This window comes from Anser anser, assembly GCF_964211835.1.
Source record: "Anser anser genome assembly, chromosome: 2".
Taxonomy (NCBI): Eukaryota; Metazoa; Chordata; class Aves; order Anseriformes; family Anatidae; genus Anser; species Anser anser.
Genome location: NC_139721.1, coordinates 61,912,091 through 61,935,373, shown reverse-complemented (window position 1 = coordinate 61,935,373; position 23,283 = coordinate 61,912,091). Strand labels below are relative to the sequence as shown.

The 23,283-nt window shown below is 38.1% G+C and overlaps 1 protein-coding gene across 5 annotated transcripts in view; it reads right to left on the bottom strand.

Moving 5' to 3' along the window:
- ZNF407 (zinc finger protein 407) overlaps nt 1–23,283 on the bottom strand; it is a 340,105-nt gene that overhangs the window by 51,551 nt on the left and 265,271 nt on the right. Inside the window, exon 12 of one of the 5 annotated variants that reach the window (XM_083821925.1) lies at nt 14,358–20,061. The exons of 3 other annotated variants lie outside the window; for them this stretch is intronic. In XM_083821925.1, coding sequence (XP_083678051.1) covers nt 20,048–20,061 — 14 coding nt within the window. In that variant the 3' untranslated portion in view covers nt 14,358–20,047. Of the gene's footprint in view, nt 1–14,357; nt 20,062–23,283 lie in introns of those variants that run through there. One more of the 5 variants, XM_083821926.1, reaches the window with a different exon arrangement.

Here is a 23,283-nt window from a genome sequence, read left to right as displayed (position 1 = left end):
AAAAAAGGTTTTTCTCATCATTTTTAGTTATTGCACTAGAATAAGCTTACATTGTCTTCTGCAATTTTTGCCTGCCTGGAGAGAATTTAGAGAAGGCAACTGTTTACAGCCAAGCCAAACAAGAAATAAAAGTACTGGTAGCCCATGTGAACACATCCAAGTTTGTCCAGAAAATGCATTTTCACTACTTTAAAAAATCCCACTTTCTTAAGGCATAAGGGCAACAGAGCTATTTAACAATTTTTGCTAGTGGTTTAAAACTGTCAGGAATCAGAGGTCTTTTAGTGGTATATTTTCCACATGACATAGGTACAACTCATTTTGTCTCCAACAGAAGCCATCATGCCTATTACTCTTTGAACAGTGCACTGCAAATGCACCTTTTAGAAGAAGAAAAATATAATCCTATTGATTTTTCTCAGCCCTAAAATGTAATAATTTGAGATTATTTTCGGGTAACAATAAGGCCGATCACACTGAGGCTGATTACTAAACCCAGAATCCTAGCTCCTGTTAAAAGATATTTATAAACACAATTACTTATTTAAGTTTAATGTCCCTGTGGTAAATCATATGCTGCTATTAAAGTGCTGTACTTACTGTACCACTCTTGTCTTGTAAGACAGTGAAGACTGTGCCAAAAATGACTGAACAGGCAAGGAAGCCTAACCACTATATTTTATACTTAGAGAGACAGCAGTAACTGATGCAAAGCAAATGTCCTTTTACTCATAACCATTCTGCAGTATTAGAAGAAAGAGAGAAGTCAAAGATTAAAACATGTAGACCCTGAATCACCACTGACTTGCATCCTGAGTAGCCATTTAACACTTTTGCAATGTAAAGGTAAAACAGTAACATTCTGACTTAGCAGCAATTTACATTCACTTTGCACAGGTTTAAATGACTACACTAGAATAGGGAGGAAAAAGAACCAGCTCGCTGCATTTCAGCTAAAAGTCAAGACATTTTTAGTAGCATTACCTGTATAAACTTTTGGGGTATGCGATAGTTACATTGGTTTTTGCATCCTATTCTTAATTATATTCTTTAGAAGTATATAATTGAAATGCAATGGTTTGGTCTCTTTCATGCATTAGTCGCACTCTTTAGCTTCTAAAAAGGATCTGTGTATTTCAGCTACCTTTGGAGAAATCCCCAGGAAGTTAAGACACAAGACAGTGGTTGCTTTGCTGTAGCTACTCTTCCCTCACCCAAGATGTGTTTCGCTTCTGCAATGTCCTTAAGCAAACATTTTCCTTCTCTTCCTGTCAAACTAAGGAACTTTGTTAGCAACACCATAGGACAGGAGATAACTATAGAGCTCTCTAATTGTTAAGCTCTTGCAAGGGCTGAGCCTGATCATTCACTGAATTGTAGAGTTGATGGGATTCGTGTAGCTGGTTATAAATTGATAATCTAAATTAATTCATTCAAGCAGAAATCGATTTTGTAACTCCTTGAGAGCTTGTAATAATGCTTACCTCCTACCGTTTGCTGCATTCTCCGTTTCATAAAGCTGGTCGGAAACAGCTGGATTCAGGTGACCTGCTAGCTCATTAAATCTGTTACATGTTCCTTCTGGTAAATGATATTAAGCTGAAATGTCCTTGCGTTGATTTTTTTCCTTTAATTTTATGACAGAAATAACCTAATTTGTAACACAAAATAACAATCTCCTTGGATTACTTTGCCTTGTTAAAATATTTTATGCATTTTTCATTTACACGAAGGTAATGGAAAAACACTTAAACTATCTGTTATTTAAACCACAAGAGATATGTTACTGAAAGTCTGATAGCCGCAAAAATGATTGCCTCTTCATAGTCTTTGCTTTATATCTGTAATAAAAGGCGGACAATTCAATTCATCGGTTAGTAAATAAAGTACGATAGTTTTTATTTTATTTGCTCTGCATTGCAAGAACTAAAATCAGATTGCTTTTTGAATTCATTTAAAAATGGGCTCATTATTTTCCTTTTCTACTTCTAATGCAAAATGTCTGGTGTCTATTTTGAATGTTATACTATTTTTTTTCTTTTAAGTCTAAAGCAAATATAACCTAATTCTAAATGTCAGATTAAAAGTATAAATTTCTTTCATTGACTCCTCTGTAATTATTTAAATATTGGTGACAGAATTGTCAGTAAGCAGCGCTGAATAACTGAATCAGACCATACCTCACTATGGATCTGATACAAAGCGTAAACACTTATTTCTCAGAATTTGATGACTTCTTCTATCAACTTTTATGACAAATATTGAGCAAGTGCCATGAATTACATTGTTGAAATATGCTGCAAGGCAAAAACATATGAATTTGTCACTAGATAAAGCCCAAATTCTACCAAGTCCAGTGCAGAAACACCACCTGTTTAGGAAATGGGAAAATGTAATGTTGTTTTTCTGTATGGTCCTTACTTCACATACAAGGAGCAAGCAACCCAGAATTTAAAAGCTTAAATATGCCCTTGAACATTTCAGTTTACCATTTCCAGTAGACGTCACTATAGAGCAAGGATTCATGCAGGCTGAAAAAATGGCAACACTATCCAAAGTTATCCAAGATTATGATAAAAACGTTTAAGAAGGCTTAGCTATTAAGATAATAGTAGCTAAAATCAGAATTATTAGCTTATTAAAATTAAAGATCCATATAAAGATAAACCATCCTTTTAATTATCAGAAAGAAAAAGCGGTATTGATTTCAAGCTTCTGGCAATAACAAAGCTCAGAAAAGCATAATACATACAAAATACTCCTATCCTTCGGGATGTATGAAACTCACAACTATAACACTAAGCAATGCGTATGCATAAAAATGCAAGTATAATGTTTTCTAACACAAAAACTCTTGATAGATGCTAACGCGACAGCCATATATACCACTACCCAGATAGAAGCAACTGCTTTTTCACTCACACCGTTTCTTATTACATTTATCCTCACCAAGCAGCCTCTACTCATTCCCCAAATATTATTTTTTAACTGCACATCATAATCAAAATTTTGTCAAATAGAATTTATTCAGCAACATGAAAATCAGCATAGAATAGCAGTGAAAGTTGATGGTAGCTTGCAGAACCATAGTGAATGTCTAGAACAAGTCGATGAAATATGTAATATTTTTTTCCTCTTAAAAAACCTGGAAAATAAGCCCTATTCCCCAGTATTTTTCCTTAACACTTACTGCCTTAAGAATTAAAACTGCACCATTCTGTGTGACGGCGTTCAATCCTGAGTGGCTGGAGTTTGTCTGAAAGACAAATGCTACTCAAGGTAGTGCAAGGCTAAATGTTGTAGGCAAGTCTCCAGGAACACCTGTCTTTGAGACATAAATTCTAATGACAAAAAGCACATAAAGGGAATTTTTTCACTAGACCATACCTCAAACAATGTGTCCTGTTTTCTCTGTGAGCTCGGGTGATTTGTCTGGCCTACAGAGAAGTCAGGGCCAAGCTTTCGTCAGTTTTCTCTGTTGCTTGTGATCTGGTGTTTGCATAGCATAGGAGGAAGCACTCTCCATGCTTAGTGTAGACTTGGGATTATAAAGCAATATAGCTCCTTTGCAAGGATGCATGGGGAGGATGAGTGGAAAACGAAGACTCTTGCCCGTTACCTTCATGAGAGCTGACTCTGTGACTACCAGCTCTGGGATCTGTACCCTGAGAAAGAAAATACCAGCAGCCATATTACCCACTTGGAAATAATTCCAGCACTTTTTGAAAAGCAACAGTGCATAAACCAAGGAGAAAAGCTGTTCACCAGCCACTTCTGTGGACGCTTCCACTGGCCAAACTGGGGCCGGTGGCAAGAGCTCCTTGAGTAAGCTGCTGCTGTGAGGTGCTGGTGAGCTGACAGCCGACTCCGAGCTCAAGAGGACTCAGTGCCTGGACTGGTCTAAGTGACCAAGCCAGTGGCATTTTCTGGAGTGTTAGAATTTTTGGTATGCTGCTTGATAAGTTTGTTCAGAAATTTCCTTAATGATTAACAGTTAAAAGTTACGTGGTGCCCCAGGTAGCTATAGCTTATCCTCCTGCTTCACTCCCAAACGGGCGCTTCTAAGTGCCAAGAGAGCGTGGAATTTCTTTGGTTAAAAGATTCGAACATAGAACTGCTTTGGGGAGAAAAAAAGCTCTGTAGTATTCTGCTTTGCCTGAAGAGTAAACTAAGGCACAGTGCCTGCACACGGATCTGTGTATGCTCTGACAAAAGGTACTCTTTCAGTGTGAACAACTTCTGACCATTGAAAAACAGCAGAGGCAAAACTCCACTGAGTGATCTGGTTTGCTCTGCGAGGGAAGGGCTCCTAATGGCAATGAGGAATTTCTAGCTGAGAGCGGTGCGCCCAGGGCACCAACTCCCACTGGAGCTCCTTCACTAGCAATAGTGATGGTAACACCAGGCTGATGTTGTAAACCATGATGGTGTAAAGAAGGAGAACATTGCACTGCATCGGACAGAACAGTCACGGCAATTTTCCTGCAGTCATCCTCTACCTTCAAAATAATTGAAATTCTCGGACGGTTTGCAGTCTTCCAGTCATATTGTACTGTATCAGTTATACCCAGGAATAATCACGTTAATACCAAGTAAAGTCAAGCACTTGCCATTTATGAGTTCAATGGTTCACAGAAGTTGAACCTCCCATTTTCAAAAGGCCAATCAAGGGATGAATTGTTTTTCAGCGACAGACATCTCAGTACAAAAAAAAAAAAAAAAAAAAAGCAAACAGCATTTAAAAAAATAGAGAGAGATCATCCAGCAAAGGTCTGTGTCCAATGATAATACTTTTATACAAGGAAAAGTACACAGGCCTGTACGAGCATCTTTAAAAGCTCAATTATAAAATGTTTATTCATATACTTTCTATTAATGAAATGCTACCAGTAGGATAGCACGTCTGGAGACATAAGATGGTCTTTCCCTTGGTGTTACATTGCTGTAGAAGACTGGAAAAGGAAAATACTCGACAAGACTAGGGAATTGCCGAAAGAGAAAATCTTCTTCAAGAAACAAGGACCAGCAACTCCCTACTTTGCTTCTTAGCACCAACGCTCATCATGTTACTTGCAAATGAAGCACGGGGTACACACTGGCTGCTGCCACACCCTTCCTGTTGCTAATCTGTCTTTTTAAATTTAATTTCTTTTATGGTGGCTTTTCCACCGTTTAATTAGGCCACAGGGAGTAAGGAGAGGCAGTCTCACTGTCCCTTCAGAGTTTATTTCACAGACTGTTCCCTTCAAGGATTTTATTTCTGTCATTGAAAGCAGACATTCTCATATTGCTTAAACACAGAAAATGATTAATACAATGAGATTGTTATGCTCCTAGCTAAAATGGCCTTCTTTCTAATGTGAACTACAACAGCTTGAAAAGATGGGCACTGACACTACACTACAGCTGACAGTTTTTCTTTTTTTAGGTGTACTATTATTGGGATCTGTAATACTGTGTGACCCATAATAATAATCCCACCATTCTCCTCATATTAATATCATAAATTCTGCAGACATAGATGATATTATCATATATCAAATATGACCATAAAACCAATGTGATCTTAACACCTTTGGATTTATCTTGAAAAGAAAAATACTAGATAAAATCATTTATGCTGATATCACCGAGTCTTTACTGGACTACAGTACCATGTTAAGATTACAATATATTTTTAGGAGGATAGGCATTTCTGACAGATTTATTAATCTGTTCCTTGAGTTGGAGTTGTGGATAGTTAATTTGTATGTTATTTAAGTCAATGCTTTCCATTCTGTGTTCCTGGCCACAAGCTTGAAATTCCTGAAATGCTGAATTTCGTATAATAGTCAGTGCATGTATCAAACACCCTAGCTTAAAGGAGCACTAGTCAGAGAATAATATTTTACAATATATAAGTGGCACCTGTTAGCGCCGTTGCAGCTAAAGGTCTCCGAGCTAATGCAAACACATTGTGGGTTAAAATGGCATTCTCAGCTTTGGAGTGATTTAAAAGGAAGCCCATGGCATACAAATATCAAATTGATTTAATACTGGTTTCAAGTTATGTATCTCCGAGACCACTTACACTTTACAGTATCGTGATCACAGTGGAGGACTTTGGAACACGTAGAAGACTGAAGCAAAAGCTGAATTTAAAACACTGAAACCTTCAATTTGCCACCTCCTTCTTCCCACCTCTGCTCTCATCAAAATTAGAATTTCCAGACAGATTGTACAATGTGATTGTATGTTTGGACAACTGCTATAATAATAATATATAAAAAAAAAAAAGAGCATAAAATGGCTTAGATGCTGAGGCTGCCAAAGTGACTGTGCCACATGCAAACATGATTATTCTTATTTCAAATAAAAACTTTAGGTAAAATTTACTCCAGCACAAAGGAACTATCGAGGGGCCTATATGCCACTTATGCTTTTGGTCAAGAGCACCATAGCAGCAGAAGTGCTGCAGTTCAGCTAAGTAACGATGGAGCAATATTTGCGAGGAATTTTTACGGGGCATGTAAACATATGTGCTGTGAAATCCGCTTTTACAGGGACACTCTGCAAAGCACCAAAAAGGGAGGCTAAAGCAAAAAGAGAGAAGCAGAACAAAAGAAAACAACAATGAACAGCACAGCTTCAGAAACAGAGATCAAAAGCTGCTCTGTGATCACTGGGCTTCTTGGGAAAGAGGATTCTTTCCCGACTTCTTCTCAGTAAACATCTTCAAGCCCTAGGTCCAGCCACTTGTTTTGTATGTTGTTGGCATGAGCTCTGTCCCTCAAAGAGCATAACATCTCTGTGGGAAATTATCTGATGTTTTTGAAATGTCTGCGTCTCTCATGAAGAGCAACACATGATGAAAATTCAGTACTATAGTTGCCATTAGGAACCAAATTTCTTTATGGCGTGCACAGGCATTTTGAAAGGGTAAACAGGTTTTGAGTAGTTATTTAAGATGAGTTGACATTAGAAGATTAGATCTTAAACTGAGTTGCTAAAAAAGCAGATGGGAGTAAGTAGGGAGCAAGCACAGTCCCATCTGTCTTCACATGCACTGCTACTCGGAACGGACAGAGAAAGGGGCAGTGACCCCACAGTCAGGGAGTCTTTCTTCTTGAAGGGCTTTCTAACACTATGGTGCTACCACTTGTTGCAACCTTTCCAAAAGCCTTGTTAGCTGAGATATTTGTGGGTTTAATGTCCCAAGCTGCTCAAGTCAATCGGTTAACTAGGAATGGCTACTTTTTTCCATTTTGGGAGGAAAAAGGGAAAATTCAGTAACAGGGCTCTGAAAATACCACCCAGAGGCGAGGGGGGGCGGGGGGGGAATACAGCAATACGTGGGGTTGGCAATACTGACATTCTCTGGTCTTCACCGTAACCAGAGGGTTGGAGAAACTCTTCTTTGGGAAGTCAGTCTCCCTTTACAACCCACTGCAGCCATCCCGGACTCACTGCTGTGACTAACATGCCACAACCTACTCCCTGATGCACAAATTCCCTTTGACACAGATGACTTTAATGGGTTCTTCTTTGTAGCATTATAGTATATTGTATAATTAATTCAGGAATTAAAGCTGCCTAAATGCATTCAGACACAGCTCGTCTGGAGCTGTTGCAATCTATTTTGTCAATAACCCTGGTTCAAGGGTTGATGTAGTTACACATCAGCACAACAAGACATGTCCACTCTGGGTATTTACAGTATCTGTGATTGACTCACATTTTTATGAGATGACTAACATTGCGTATTTTCATGTTTTACCTTAGAAAATTATTTTGATATAAATTTAGCAGTAGAAAGTTTCCAAACTATGAAAAAATATATGAAATGTTTTTATTTTCATGTCCTAAATATGTTCACCACATTTGAAATGAATTCCTTTTTTTTTAAAGTGCAATCAACTATGTGAGTTTTTCCGTATGAAATTTTACTTTCCTCTTGAGGGTATCCAAAAAGCATTAAGCACCAAAGAAAAACATACATGACAAAATGAAAGGTCAGAAAGGAGACTGTAATTGATTTACTTTCCTTACGAGTGAAAAAATGCTGGGGGGAGAGAGAAGGGGAGGAGAAAGAGGTAGGCTCAAGAAAAAGGGGAGAGAAAAGAAAGTTTTATTTACCTACTTTCTTTTTTAATTCCCACTTTTTTCTTTAACTACGAAAATATTACAAATGTCAAGGCCGGCTTTAACTGGCTTTGCTAAGCATCTGTACTACATACCTTAGCAGCCATTAATTTGGAAGCAATCTCTGCAACTCAGAAGCTGAAAGCATTGCTTCTTAGAGAGGGGAACAATCACCAGAGATCACAAAAAGAGGTGTTCATTTTCTGATCCTGTAGTCTGGGGTTATCCCAGTCCTGCTGAGGTCTGCTCCGGCTATGGAGACTGGGATTACTGAGATACATAGATGACTTATTTAGAGAACAGATGATAGATTTATCTCCCTAAATATTAGCTGTCCAAGGCATATATGTGGCACAATTTTGTACACAAAGAAATACGCATTTCTCCCTTTTCAGTACCTTTTATGTCTTCCCAAGCCAAAAATATAGAGCCCTTTTTTGAGAGCAGCATGTTTACAGCAGAAGAAACAAAATTTGGAAAGCAGAAAAAAGAGCAGCACTCTAACTCACTGATACGGATATGGTGTGACAGGAAGGATGAATAATCAAAGATACAGTTGATAGTTTACTGTTCAAATAAATTAAGCAATCCTCTGACAAAAAGTCTTTCTTACGGTATTTTAATGATATGGCTCTGACATATTTTGATCACAAATAGTTTCAAAAGAGGCTCACTCTGCCAGCTGGGCTGTTCTTAAACAAAACCTCTACATTCTGATCCAGGAAACATCAATCATCACGTCTCCAAAATCATTACCATTTATTGAGCATCCATTAATATGCTCAATGCTAAATAAAGCAGAGGAACATGCTGTCCTTATCCACATTTCTGATCATCTGTCCTTTATTTTTGAAGTCAGTTTGGCTCTGCATAAACTCAGAGAGCCTAAAGTAAACAAACACATAGAAATATTATGGTGACTATGTATTACAGTGCTATCCTTTTTGCATGCTCATTTTATCTTTCATATTCTGTAAACATATATAAAAAAATCCTATTCCAACTCCAGGGAAAGACCTGAAGTTGAGATTCTGCAGGACAAACGTGCTCAAAAAAGGAGTTAGGATGCAGAGGGGCCATGATGTTTGGCTACAGGTCAGAAAAGAGAGGACAGAGACCTGAGCAGCTGCAGAGCTGCTGATCTTCACAAGTACAGGTATGTTACTTCTGAAGAAAAGACAGTACATCTTGAACTAGAGAAAAACCCACAACAACATCCTCCAAAGAAATCCAAATTTTTTAAGAAGTCAATAATAAAAACAACTACTGCGATGAGTGAAATCTACTTCTGGTTCAGCTTTTCAAAAAATACCGCACCTGAACAACCTCAGAGAACATCCAAAGTATTTGGTGAATTTGATAATTTAAAACATCCAAAATCTATAATAATTCTTCATTATAGGAAAGGAATGAATATGTATCAGTTGGATGCTCTTACGGTTCTATCTACCTGCTGTGTTAGAGAAGAAGTAAAGGTGATGTTCATAAAGACAATGACAAAAGTTCCTTCATTTAATAGGCAACTCTCTAATTACTGGCCACTGGAGTATTAGGTTGAATTGCATCACTGATGAATAGCCAAGGGACTCAGTTAACAAAAATCAGTGCTTTTAAAGTCTTTAATGATCAGAACAAAATGAATGAAAGCATTTGTCAAGATTATGATTGTCATTAGAAAATGCTAATTACATATTAGTTTAATAATTACCACATGATCATTTACAAAAATTATTAAATTTTTTACCTACTTTGAAGAATTAACTTTTTTTTTTTTTTTTAACAAAGTGTTCACAATAGTGCTTTTAGAAGTTAATATTTTTAAGATTACAGAGCTTCTGAACCTGGGCTGCTACTGTTGGAAAGCTCTGATCTGAGTTTATTGCAAATACATCTGATTTCACTCACTTAAAGATATATATTATTACCCTCTTAAGGAAAGCCCCAGCAGAGTAGAAGTCATAAAAAGCAGGTAACTTTCCCACAAAAATAGCTGCACAATGAAAAGTTTAACTCCAGTAAAAAGCCACTTGTTGTTAATTAACACTTGTGCTAAGTAAGATGTATCACTCCTCAATATTGAGCTGAAATCTGACCTAGCAATTGATGCTATGAGGCAAGTATCAAACATAAGATCTGAGAGCTGTGTCCTACCTGCATGGCACAACAGAATATACCACCAGTATTCGAATAAGACGGCTTACTTTTTAAAACAGAAACACTTATTTTCCTGCAGACCAGTGTTACACCAGTTCTACAGCTCAAGATGCATCAGCAGCCACTAATTCAACAACAACAAAAGCATCAGGCACTACTGTGAACTGAAATGGAAATTTCTCAGCCAGTAGGAACTTTCATGGTTCCAATCAAATCTATGACTAATACAGTACTTAGGCTCTTTTGCCAGTCTGCAAGCATGAAATAATCCCCCCCCCCCGAAGAACCATTTTCCTTTTAAAGTTTATATTTTAAACAACCAGAGGTAGCTCAAATAACATCCTTCTTTTTTAGGGGAGAGTGTAATTGAACTACATCCAATGGTGCAGCTTTAAAAAATACACCCAGAATAAGAACTGGAAAATATAAAAAGTTTTCATTATATTGTTTCTCACCTAAGATCAACATCCTGACTTGGAACAGACCCATGAGTGACAAAGCGGCACATCGTTGCATTACTGTCCTGAAAATGGCCTTAATTCTGTTTAGCTACAAAATAATGGTACCCTCGTTATTCTTAGTAGTCCCTACTCAGTGTGAGGGAATTTGGGGAACAGGACAGTAATTTTACTTGAACTTTGCAAATAAACAATTAAGGTTGACTACTTTAAATGCAAGCCATGTCCAACTTCAGTGTAAAAGCATAAATGGCTGCCTTTGACTAATTTCCATTGCTGCTATGGCACAAGGACAAGGTAAGCTTCAAGAGAAAGCAGATAGATGTGCTACTGCCAACCAGAGTTTGGAGCACCGAGCCTACACAATTTGTTCAATTTCTTCTGCCAAGTGCAGTAGAACCTACTCCAGATCAGACTCACTTGCGGAGTAAGAGTCATGGGAAGAGAAGAGGCAAAGCTCAGGTGAAAGCCTTCTCAGGATGAGTCTCCAAATCTGGTCTTGAGGTGCAATTATTTTGATTCCTTTGAATAAAAGAAAATATTCAATGGACTGATCCTTGAAATAGTTGCCCAAGTTGCATCTGACAAGCATCCATATTGGGATAAAGTGTGAAAACTCTTAAAACTGGCTAGATTTAGTCAGGGGGCAAAGAGGAATCATTTGGCCAGATGACAAGCCACCTCAGGACTTGGGCAAAGAAATATGGAAATCTTCACATATACATCACACTGTTTTGAATCTTGCCCAGGTCAGCGGCTACTCAAGCTTGTGAGTTGTCCATGCAGTATCACTTGGCAGTTCTGACTATTTTCCACTGAACTATCACATTTGCCACAGTTTTAGTCCAAGGAGTGAATGGGGATGTAAACTGAACAGTCATGGCTAAAGGGAGCAGCTACAGATCAAGGTTAAGGCCTTAGCAGGGCCACACAATAATCTTGTACCGCTTCACTTTGTACTTGGTGCGTGGAATAGAGGTATTCAGTCTCCATGGCTGTCAATTAGGCATTTTTCATGAGTACTAAATTCATTTAAATAAATATATAAAATTAGGTGTTTTAACTTGTCATTTGGGTAAGATCTGTTTTATTGCTGCAATTTTTTTCTGTAGTATGTACAAATCCATCAAAAAAGTCTCAGTGATGCAATCCCTTTATAAAATGGTTAATTATGTGACTTCTTCCTAAGAAGCCCTAGACGCTATGACAGTGATAACAAAACCTACATTAAAAATGATCTTAAAAAAAAATATGTAATTGATATGTTTTGTTTTCAGGGAATTTTTAGAAAGCTTGCATTTCAGAACCAGGCATACACATAGAACATTTAACCAACTTCTGTGAGAAAATAAATTTCAGACATTTAATGCTAATGCTAAAAGATATTTAACCCTTGAAAAACAACCTCAACCCTATTTTTTCTCCTAGTGAGCTTGGAAAACAAACTCATAGATGTTTTGTGCTATTTTTTATTTCATAAGCTTTGTTGATAAAAATATTTAGGAAAAAAATATTACTGCATCCAGTATGTTCACTTGATCCGTACATTTAAAAATAAACGTTTATTTTCATGCGGACAAAATCACTGCAGTCACTGTAGCAAATAAATACCGCTTGGATGTGCATTATGGCAATATATAAGGGTAACAGATAACTGTAATTTGTTTTTGTATCTATATTTTTAAATAATATTATTGAGTGACTGTGATTGCTTTTAAAAAGAAGAAAATATCAAACGTGCTACCCATTTCTTTTCATTGTGAAGCCTGATTTAGAGGAGGGTAAAAAAAAAAGATATGGAACTGGAAGAACAATTGAGTTTGAAATATATGCTAGCCTCCCATTAACAAGACCAAGTTAGAGCAGAAATGCTACATTTTTCAGGAACAAATTTTCAAAGAAACCTAATTTTACCTAACACCTAATATCAGAACTTCCCCAGAAGTTGAGGTGGTGGAGATATGGTGAACCAACACAGATTTCTGACTCTCTTTATATCACCGTGGAAGGGGGTCCTTCTCCTTCAGCATGTAGGTCTGAGGTGCAGAAGAATATTGGAGCAGGGACGTGAACAGACCCATTAATTTTTTTCCTATATCCTGACCCGAAACAGCTCACAGTTGAGCCTCCTGCCAATGCAGTAAGGAAACAAAGACATGCAGGTTCTCAAACCCTGTTTTCTGTACAGACCAGTCTCAGAAGCAGAAGAACCAACAGCCTCGTTATTGAACGGCTGCATCCTGCGTGCAATCCTCAGTGCAGATTCTGTTATGTCTATGAGCAATAGCCAAAATGCAGCTTTTTTTCTTTAGCTTGGTTAGTAATGGTATATTCCTGTAAAATCGATTTGAAACTGACAGGAGGGCGCAAAGTTATTTTTGGCTGAGGGAAGGAGAAGTGACATGTAGGCAGGCAGCCATCAGCATCGTGATTACCAACATACTGTTTCCAGGCAGAAAAAGGGAACATGTACTTTACTGAAACTGTATTTATTTTATGCATAAAGGATAGCAGAAAGTCAACAAAGCAAGCTCTGTCAAAGCATATACGTTCTTTCTGCTCCCTCCTACCAATTCTTCCCCTAGCAGAACCTCATGTGAGGACTCAGGCGATGTTCGCACACTCCCACTCGTCAGCTCTTCCCTTGTACAGCTGCATTTCCTTGGCCCCAGGACTAATACTTCTTCCTCCTCTTCTAACACCAGCAACTCCTACTGCTCCAGCCACTGGAGTGCCATGCCCAAACCAACGGGGCTACCTCATGCCACCCAGGTCCGTATCAGCATGGGGAACAGCACAGGGCCTAAGCCTTTCCTGCACGGGAATAATGAGGATTATTCCTTTGGGCTTGGTGCCTGCTTTGACTGCAATGTGCTCACACCTCACCACTTGGTAATCACTAATAAATCTGGACATGAAGTTATAGAAGATTGTGCCCAAGGTAATGAGTCACGGGGTCACACCTAGTATGTTTCTATTGTAATGAGGAAAAGGGAAAGGAAAAAGAAAAGGGAAAGGGGAAGGGGAAGGGAAAGGGGAAGGGGAAGGGAAAGGGGAAGGAGGGAAGGGAAGGGAAGGGAAGGGAAGGGAAGGGAAGGGAAGGGAAGGGAAGGGAAGGGAAGGGAAGGGAAGGGAAGGGAAGGGAAGGGAAGGGAAGGGAAGGGAAGGGAAGGGAAGGGAAGGGAAGAGGGAAGAGGGAAGAGGGAATAAGAGGGAAGAGGGAGGAGGGAATAAGAGGGAAGAGGGAATAAGAGGGAAGAGGGAAGAGGGAAGAGGGAAGAGGGAAAGGAGAGGCGAGGAGAGGCGAGGAGAGGCGAGGAGAGGCGAGGAGAGGCGAGGAGAGGAGAGGAGAGGAGAGGAGAGGAGAGGAGAGGAGAGGAGAGGAGAGGAGAGGAGAGGAGAGGAGAGGAGAGGAGAGGAGAGGAGAGGAGGGGAGAGGAGGGGAGAGGAGGGGAGAGGAGGGGAGAGGAGGGGAGAGGAGGGGAGAGGAGGGGAGGGGAGGGGAGGGGAGGGGAGGGGAGGGGAGGGGAGAGGAGGGGAGGGGAGGGGAGGGGAGGGGAGGGGAGGGGAGGGGGAGGGAGAGGGAGAGGGAGAGGGAGAGGGAGAGGGAGAGGGAGAGGGAGAGGGAGAGGGAAAGGGAAAGGGAAAGGGAAAGGGAAAGGGAAAGGGAAAGGGAAAGGGAAAGGGAAAGGGAAAGGGAAAGGGAAAGGGAAAGGGAAAGGGAAAGGGAAAGGGAAAGGGAAGGAGATTTTTATGTACTTGCCTGAATTCAGGTGCTGGGGCTTCAGGTAAGTATTAACTATAATGTAATCTACAATTAAATGTGAGAGCTGGTGATGCTGGAACAGAATCAGAAAATCTGCAGAACACTGGCTCTGCAACAGAATGCTCTGGGCAAGCAAGAAAATAGAGATGACAAAATATCAGGAGCAGACACTTGAAGATTATTTTCCCTTTGTGCAATTTTTAATAATACTAAAATAAATATTAAAACAAACAAACTGAAGTTTTCAGAGCATAAAGAAAGCTGGCTGTGGTGATAGTTTTGGTGCGACATTCTGACAAAACTCCATCTGTGTTTCATCATCATAAAATCTGCCAGAGGTACTATGGGTCTTACATGATTTATTTACTTATTTTTGCAATTAAGAAAGGAATCATAAAGAGTATGAAGGGAGTACAAAAGGAAACAAGAAAAAAGAATGAGAAGGAACATGTGCATGCCAGAGAGAGCAGGTGCAAGAGAGAACAAGACAACAAAAGAAAGACAAGTCACTGTGGATAGCAAAAGAAACCTCCACATATATTTTATAAAGTCCTGCTTTTTGATCCCCTGGATTTTATTTACACGACAGTCTACCTAGTGTGAATGCTGCCTTTTCCCCCACCTTCTTTTTACTCCTTTTAGATTTCCTTACCTGCTTGTCAAAAGTGTCATCTTTAATTTCAGGTAGGTATACTGATTTCTAGTACAACCCCAGCCAGGGACACTACAATTAATATTAAATTAGCATTTGTTAAATCATCTCTGAAGTTGTGCAACACTCCTGCTCTGTTACTCATACTGCTGTACGCTTATTAACCACTTCACTTTAGAGCAGGAATTATCAAGTAATGCATGTTTGCATTACGGAATCCCAGTTTCATTTTGGCATAGAAACATCTTTTCAGTGTTTACTGCTAACCTAAGTTAACCTACTTACAAATCCATGATCACAGCTTCAGCTAAAACCAGAAAAAAAACCCACACACAAACGAGCAAACCCTTGCTGACAGAAAACAACGTGTGAGGAAGAACTCCTTTGGCATTCCTAATGCTCTTTTGGACTTGAATATATATCAAATTGATTTGTAAGAATCCTATTTTAAACTGTGGCCTGATCCTATTCAATTGATACACTGCTGAGACAAAAACAAAACAAAACACGTATAATACGTTGTTTAAAATTAATAGTCAGGAACCATTAGAACACAGTTAAAATATCTTCAGTCTGTTTTCCCCACTGATATGGGCAGATGAATTTGAGAATCAGAAGTTAAACAAAGAAGAGTAAAATACAATTATACTGTAACACAAATACATTACACTCCAGAGATAACAAAATATCAACAGCAGTATTAAATCTGCCCTGAAGTGAAGAGGTATGAGGCAATTCATTAAAATAGAAGAAAACTAGCTCATTCTGAAGCTAACAACTGCTAACACCCCCCCACCACCCCCTTTTTTATTTCCAGGAAAATCTAAGAGTGTACAGTTTTCTCCTGCATTTGTGTATGTGTGCAGATGCAGAATGTATGGGATTGGCCTTCACATGCTCTCCAACTGTTTGGGGAACAAGAAACAAGCAGCAGAAAGTTCAAGATCCAGCAGCATTTTCTCTCCCTTTCCTGATCAGTCTTGGCTGTTGGATTATTACCCATGATCAGCCAAATGAGATGTACTGGAGAAGTAGTCAACAATGAAAACTGAAACCAAACCTAACAATCTTTGGAAAAATTTGGGTTTGAAAGCAATAATTTGTAAATGCAAATGTAAATCTGTGTACCCTTAATGCACATTACTGAAATACTTGGTAGCTAGGGCTTCACATTCAGCTGGAAAGATAGATAAATGCAATGGATGCAGTTCCTGATGCAAAATGCATTGTTATTGTTATTGTTATTGTGATTAATATGGAAATCATGTAGTAACATTTTTCATTTGAAGAGCCTCTTTGTTTTGGAAATGGAAGATAGTTGCTGACGAAACTTAAAGAAGTTCTACCCACTGGGAGAGCTCAATGGCAGAATAAGGCAAAAATTAAAAAAAAGGAAAATTAAAAAAATAATTAAAGAATGAAAGAAGTTACAGGTAGAATATGAATTAATAAAATCTAAATATTTCATGTATGGGGGATATAATTATGGAGCTGAAATATAATTCAGCTTAGACCTTGAGAGGAGGGAGAGGTCCTGAAGTGGGGGCACGTTTAGATTTTGTTATAGATATCTCCTAACTTGAATCATCTTAGTCATATTTTTTCACAACGGTACTTAAAGTGAAGGTGAGTCCTAACATGAGCTCTCCACTTGATTTTGACCTGTGTGCAGGAGATGTTACTGCTTTCAGCATGAAACCCTACAATAACGATAACTACAGACTAGCAATCTAGGCTGGGTCTCACTTCAAAACCATAATTCAGCTAATGTCTTGTAATCTAGCTGCTATCCATATATATAGAAACACATCAGGTAGTCCAGACAGGAGAGAATGGCTAAAACTTAAATCAGAATAATTTATCAGTTGCTAATGCAATCACTCTACAGTGCACTAGTGCAATTCAAAAGCTGTCAGTCTTCCAATACTTTTCTCCAATTTTCCCAGGGTGTCCAAAAGGGGCAAGCTTTCTTACACTGCAAAAGAAGCAATCATGCAGCAATCATTTTGTGGGTACACTTCTGAGAGATCTCTAAAGAGCCTGTGATAAATCATGTAAAAATATTCTCTCGGCTACAGGTGCCTTTCAGTTCTTAAGCTTAGGTTAGCTGTTGTACAGGACATGGGAGGTAGTACAGGACTCTAAGTCTAACAGCTAAGTTTATTTCTCACTTGGGTAGAGCTGATTTCTGAGCATGACACGAATGCAGCTACCCCTGCCAGCCTCGTTTTTGATTAAATCTTAAAATTACTTTAGTTTTTGTCAGGTATGGATTAGATTGTTAAGTAATACAAAAAATAAAAGCCTGTCATTAAAAGCATCCCATTATTTATCTAAGATGAGCCTAACCTAGGATTCATTATAATCCAGCTGTAGTGACTCCTCAATGTATAACTGAGCTACAGCTTGGTGGGAGACCATATGCCATCTCAAAAGCTTTCCTCTGGCAGTTTGCCATTGCTGAAACAGTCAAATGCAACTTATCCTACTTTTATATATATGTATGTACTTTTATATATATATATATATATGTATATATGTCCACTGACCCACTAGTGTGAAACATCACACATAGAAAGTCATCACTGCCTGCTTCCTAAGTTTCCATGAGCTAGTCCATGCAGGACAAGGCTGCTTCCCATAGATTACCACCCTATGCCAAACAGCTCGTTTCAGTTATAATCATGTTAGCAGTTTCTACACTAGTATCATTAATTGATACTGTGCCCACACATTGTAAAATAGTTAAATCTTTATAATGTTTTGTTCTTAGTAAGATCTCCGACCTCACTGTGTTGCTTGAAAATACCATTATTATTATCCTCTTCACTACTCCCCCTCAAGGACAGAAACACCAGAAATGATTTAGAGATCCCCAAATGAATTTGGAATTTCTCACTTGAATTACTTACTCTTTTAGTAAACTGCCTCTGGTCTGTCAGTGTTTCAGCCTCTACTTTTGCAGAGAACAATGTAATTACAAAGAAAAAAACACCACCACATAATGCTTCCTCTCCAACACTATGCCCAAATCACATCTATATAATTTAAGTCTGTATGTTCATTGCCAAACCAGATACAGCAAATAATTAGAACAACTAAACTAACACTAAATATATACATTTGGTTTTCAGCCATGGATATGCATGTATCTACAGCTGCATCATCATGTTCCCTGAGGCAGAATTACAGGGCAGATACTTGAATCAAGCAACAGGGAGTGTCTATTGCACAACACCTCCTATTAAACTGACCACAAGAAGGCTCTCAGAAATTCATCAGTGGAAGTGTAAAAATAGAACAGGGAACCAGTTTGTGTTTAAAACACATAATTAAAGGATAGATTTTCCCAGACTTTTAAAATAATTTCAGTTCTTATATTAGTACAATAGCACGATTTTTCGGAAGTCTGCAAAATTCCTACAGATATATATAGATTAGGAATAAATAAAGAAGGCAGGAAAGATTCCATGATCCGAGTGTGTTGCAGTCACCCAATAAAATGCTTATTTGTTGGATAATTTGGGTTGTTTATATGAATAATAAACATTTAACTTACATATATTATACTTGCTAGCTTGATGTTTTTTAAAAAGATGCACTTTTAAGCTTGTATAGGTAACACTATTTGCTAGCAAAGAGATTTGACTGCTAAAGTGAGAGATGCAAACTTTTTTTACAGAGATCCATGAATCCCTGCCTCTCTTTTCTTATCCTCACAGATGTTTTTTGTCAGCTTTGGTACGTCACTGGTCTTTAAAATAGCTTTTCTAATTATTATCTGAATCGACAGGAAAGGCACCAAATGCATCAGAATTAAAACAAGCTAAATTAAAAATACATAAACACAAAGCTTTAGACAATAAAATAATCTGTCCAAGAAAATAGTGATCTTTCTGTTCCCTGTTTGTAATAAAAAGAGTCCAATTTATGCAGAATCAATCGAGCAGTTTCTTTCTTAGCATTCAAACGCTTCTAAGAAGAGTCCAGAAAGCTCGTGCTGGCCGGGATACTGACCCGAAGGGGAAAGGCAGGAGGAACGAGGGAGCGCTTCTAACTTCACTACCCCTGAATTTTAACTGATTTGCTGCTCCTTTTGGAAGAGCGCACGGCCCGGAGGTGACAGGAGGCAGGTGTGGGTGCCTGTCATCGTGAGGTGGCTTGGTGGGCACAGGGGCAGCGAGGGCAGAAGGAGCTGCGGTGAGCCTGGGTGAGAGATCACAGGCAGACCCATCGGCAGAGCACGGCAAGGGAGAATGTCAGATTTCATACTCTGCAGACATCTACAGCAACTGATGCCTTGTAGTCAAAGGCTGTTAAATTACCTGTGAAGGGTTACTGGCAGCCCTGGATGTTTTTCTCGTTGTTTATTTAGTTCCAAAAGCTCTTGGTCTTTGTGCTGATTGCCCTAACTGACAGCACAGGAAATCTGGACTTTGTAAACAGGGCGCTGCTGTATTGAATTACAGGTAACAAGTGTGTAATCAACCTGCTGGGGCTGGACCTTTGCGAAGAAATCTCTGGTAGACAGACAGAAAGAATAGGTTTCCATACGGGAGAATCAATTACGGGAGCAGATGAGTATAAGAAGAGATCAATTTAAATACTTTGTGCTTATTTCTTATAGCATATTTGGAAAAAGGAAAGACCCTGACATGGTGGAAAGGTAATTAAGTACTTTATTCATTGTTGCAATAATATTATAGAAATTAAAGGCAAATATGATTTGAAGTGCCCTCATTATAACCCATAAAACTGTATTAGTTAAACAGTCCTTAGCTGCAATATGCTTTGTAAAAAAAATGAGGAAAAAGCTTGCAGGTTCTTGTTCTTAAAGAAGAGTTGCTGCAGTTGAATCACATAGACCGGAACAAAGAGTCACCCAAAATGAAGCAGTCATTTTCCGTCTTCTAAAAGGTAAAGAGAACCTCTATAAAACAAGGGCCTAGTGAAATCTAATACTGTGATATTTCTGCATACTAAAATAACATAATAAAGTTGAACAACAACTACCCCCCTCACAGACCATAGATTTATATGAGGTTTTTAAACTGTAATTGTTAATTAAAAAGCATAAATAAAAATTCAGTGGCGATCAGTCAACAAAATAACCCTATGCCAGACAACACTGAGTCACTAACTAGTACAAGGGAAGAAATCTTTTTTTTTTTTTAAATCATCAACACAGATCTGTTCCATCTGTGTCTGTGGCCACCATGGACTACAGCATTCACCAAAAAGGAAAAGCTGAACAACAAAGATTTCAAAACATATTAACATCAGACGATATTTCCAATCTGAACATCATTTATTAAAACAGATACCGTATGCTATCATCTTATTATGCCCCAAAGACTTGTTTTTGCAGTTTGAAATTACAAGAAAAACAAGGTTTCATTAGCGTACTCACTGATGATGATAATTTTAGACTGCTTGCACTATTGGAATTTATGCTGTGTTAAAGCAACTGGACTTACATTGCTAAATTTTATTCCCTCCAGAGAAGCAGGTCTATACTTTGGCATCCAAAATTTCTTTTATGTGCATGACAAACGTGTTATAAAATTGACTTTCATTTCTTTTTGCTCATCTATTGGTATTTATGTACTAATATGTCCCCAATAATTGAAATTCCTGACCTACTTGGGAGCAGAAGATTCTTTCTTGCAAATATAAAAAAATACATTAAATGCCACCTTGTCTGGTTAGAAAACTTTTCAGCTGAACCTGTGGCATAGAAGAAGAGATTATGACACTTGCACAGGAATGATGGAAGCACCAGAGTATTTCTTATCAGTACTTTCCACCTAATTCAAGATCTAGACCCCAATAGATATTTCACACAAAGTTTGAACAAACTTTCTTCAAGACTATTAAAAAAGTTTTGGTCAAGAGAGGAAGTCAGTTCACTCCTAATGACTGTCTGTTAACAGATATGTCAGTTGCCTGACATATCCTTCCTTCCTAACTAGTATTCCTGTAAACACCTGTATTTTTTATGCATACCAAGATTTCCAGGAGAAGAATAACATCCTTTACTAAGCCATCCGAAACAGCTGGAGAAGGATTTTTTTAATCTGACTCACATCAGTAATAGCTTGTGACAGTGAGGAACACCGGCCCAGTGTTGCACGGTGGAATAACCACACATTTCTGTCAGTTCCAAATGTACCACCTTTCGATGGTATTGGAGATCTGTCTGTTCTGGTATTAGGAAAAGCAGTTGACATGAACATGATTCCACATTTTTCTGCAGTTCTTTTTTTAAATTCATTTTCAGATATTCACTTCTCTTTTTTCCCCCCCAATACGTTTAACATAGGTATGATGACTAAAAATGCATTAGCACTCCAACTAAGGTTCCTATCACGCAAACATTAGCGCACATATTTAAGGTCTCAATTGGCTCTCCTAAAATCAATGTTAATAATTTAGTTGTGCTCTTAAAATGAAGTACATGAACTCTAAGATTCATGGGTAAGAACTGAGCATCTGTGTAGCACATTACAATGGGAAATGCATGGATCCTATTTTATAATGTTTTGGCTTTTGTCTGAAACGCTACTCAGGATTCTGCGACAGAAACACAGCAAAATGTAACATGCAAAGTCATAGTGGGTGCCTTTTGGACTGTAGACGGAGAAAAAGGGAAAATCTCCAGCTCGTTTTTAATCACCCAAAGTTTACTTTTTAAGTCACTGTTTTCCTTCTCTTTCTCTCTTTGTTTTTCCCTTGTTTAAAAAGCAAATTTTAAAGACTTATTGTCCAAAATTCTTTGCTATGTGAAGGCACTGTTAAATTATATATGGGCATGCTACTCTCCTTTTTCAGAGCACTAAATGCTTATCTAAAATGCAACTACAAACATCAATGGATACACAGATCTAGCCTTTCTTCTCAAGGACAGACACTGCTTCTCTTGCCAAGTGGAAGTGCCCATTTTGCAGACGACTCTTCATTTGATCACTTCCTGTGCAAAGCGCCTGTCCTACACAAATGATTGTATTTAAATTCAACCCCCCAATGCATAGCCTGTTATACTACCACAACAGTGAAGCAGTCCAGCCAATGCTGTACTCTTAACTAGATTCACATTGATAATATATAGCTATAATTCTGCTTCAATTAAAAGCATATTTCAGCAGAAGCCCAGAATATGATAGGCTCTCCATGCATTTTAATAATACAGATCCAGAGTTCTGCCCTGCTAAATGTGTATCAGTAAAGTGGTGGCAGAATTTTACTTTACATAAATAAAGACTGATCATAGTAAGACAAAATCCCGCATAACCTAAACATCTATTAATGGTAGCAACCCAGACACTGATGGTAATCTTTACATTTTAGATAAAAATCTGTAAGCCTATTTCAACTGACTTCATTGTTTTAAAAGCAAAAGTGTTTCATTCCCTCCAGGAAAAAGAAAATATGAAAAAAAAAATCAATATGCAATACCAAAGTCTAATGAAAATGGTTAACTGGTTCTAAATATTAGCATACAAGGAACATGGTATTACATGATTTTTGTGGCTACTAAAGTCAAGTTAATTTACCTCGTACTTAAAAAGTTAATACAGGAAATGCAAAAGTCTTATTGTATTAGAAAAACAGTCCTGAAAGGCTAAAATATTTAATCTTGATTTTCATGTCATGCAATTTTGTTTTGAATTTAAAACTGAAATATTGCTGAATTACTGGACTATGCATTCAACACAGGTTTTCCCTACTAATCTGTTACTGAAAAAAAATGTGTATATGTTTCTGCAAACGTCGGTGTCTCAGTAGATTCATATTTAGTGTTATTAACAAAATTAGGAAAGTTGCCAAGTGTAATTTACTTGTGGCCCAAATTGTGGGCTGTGACTGGGATAGATCAAAATGGATAGCAAATGTAACCTATGGCAGTGGGGGTATTCTGAATAAGAAATCTGTTCTCATTTATTCTACTTCTAGCATTTCTAGCAAGGTTATTGGAAAAAAAAAAGCTCCTCGATATTAAAACTACCCATGTAGCATGTTAACTCTCTGACTTCTAAGTGACTAGCTGTGATAAGCTCACACAAAGACAAGTATAACAGGACATCAAAAGAACACCTTTCTTGCATGTAATTAACCACAAGGGCTAGGCAACC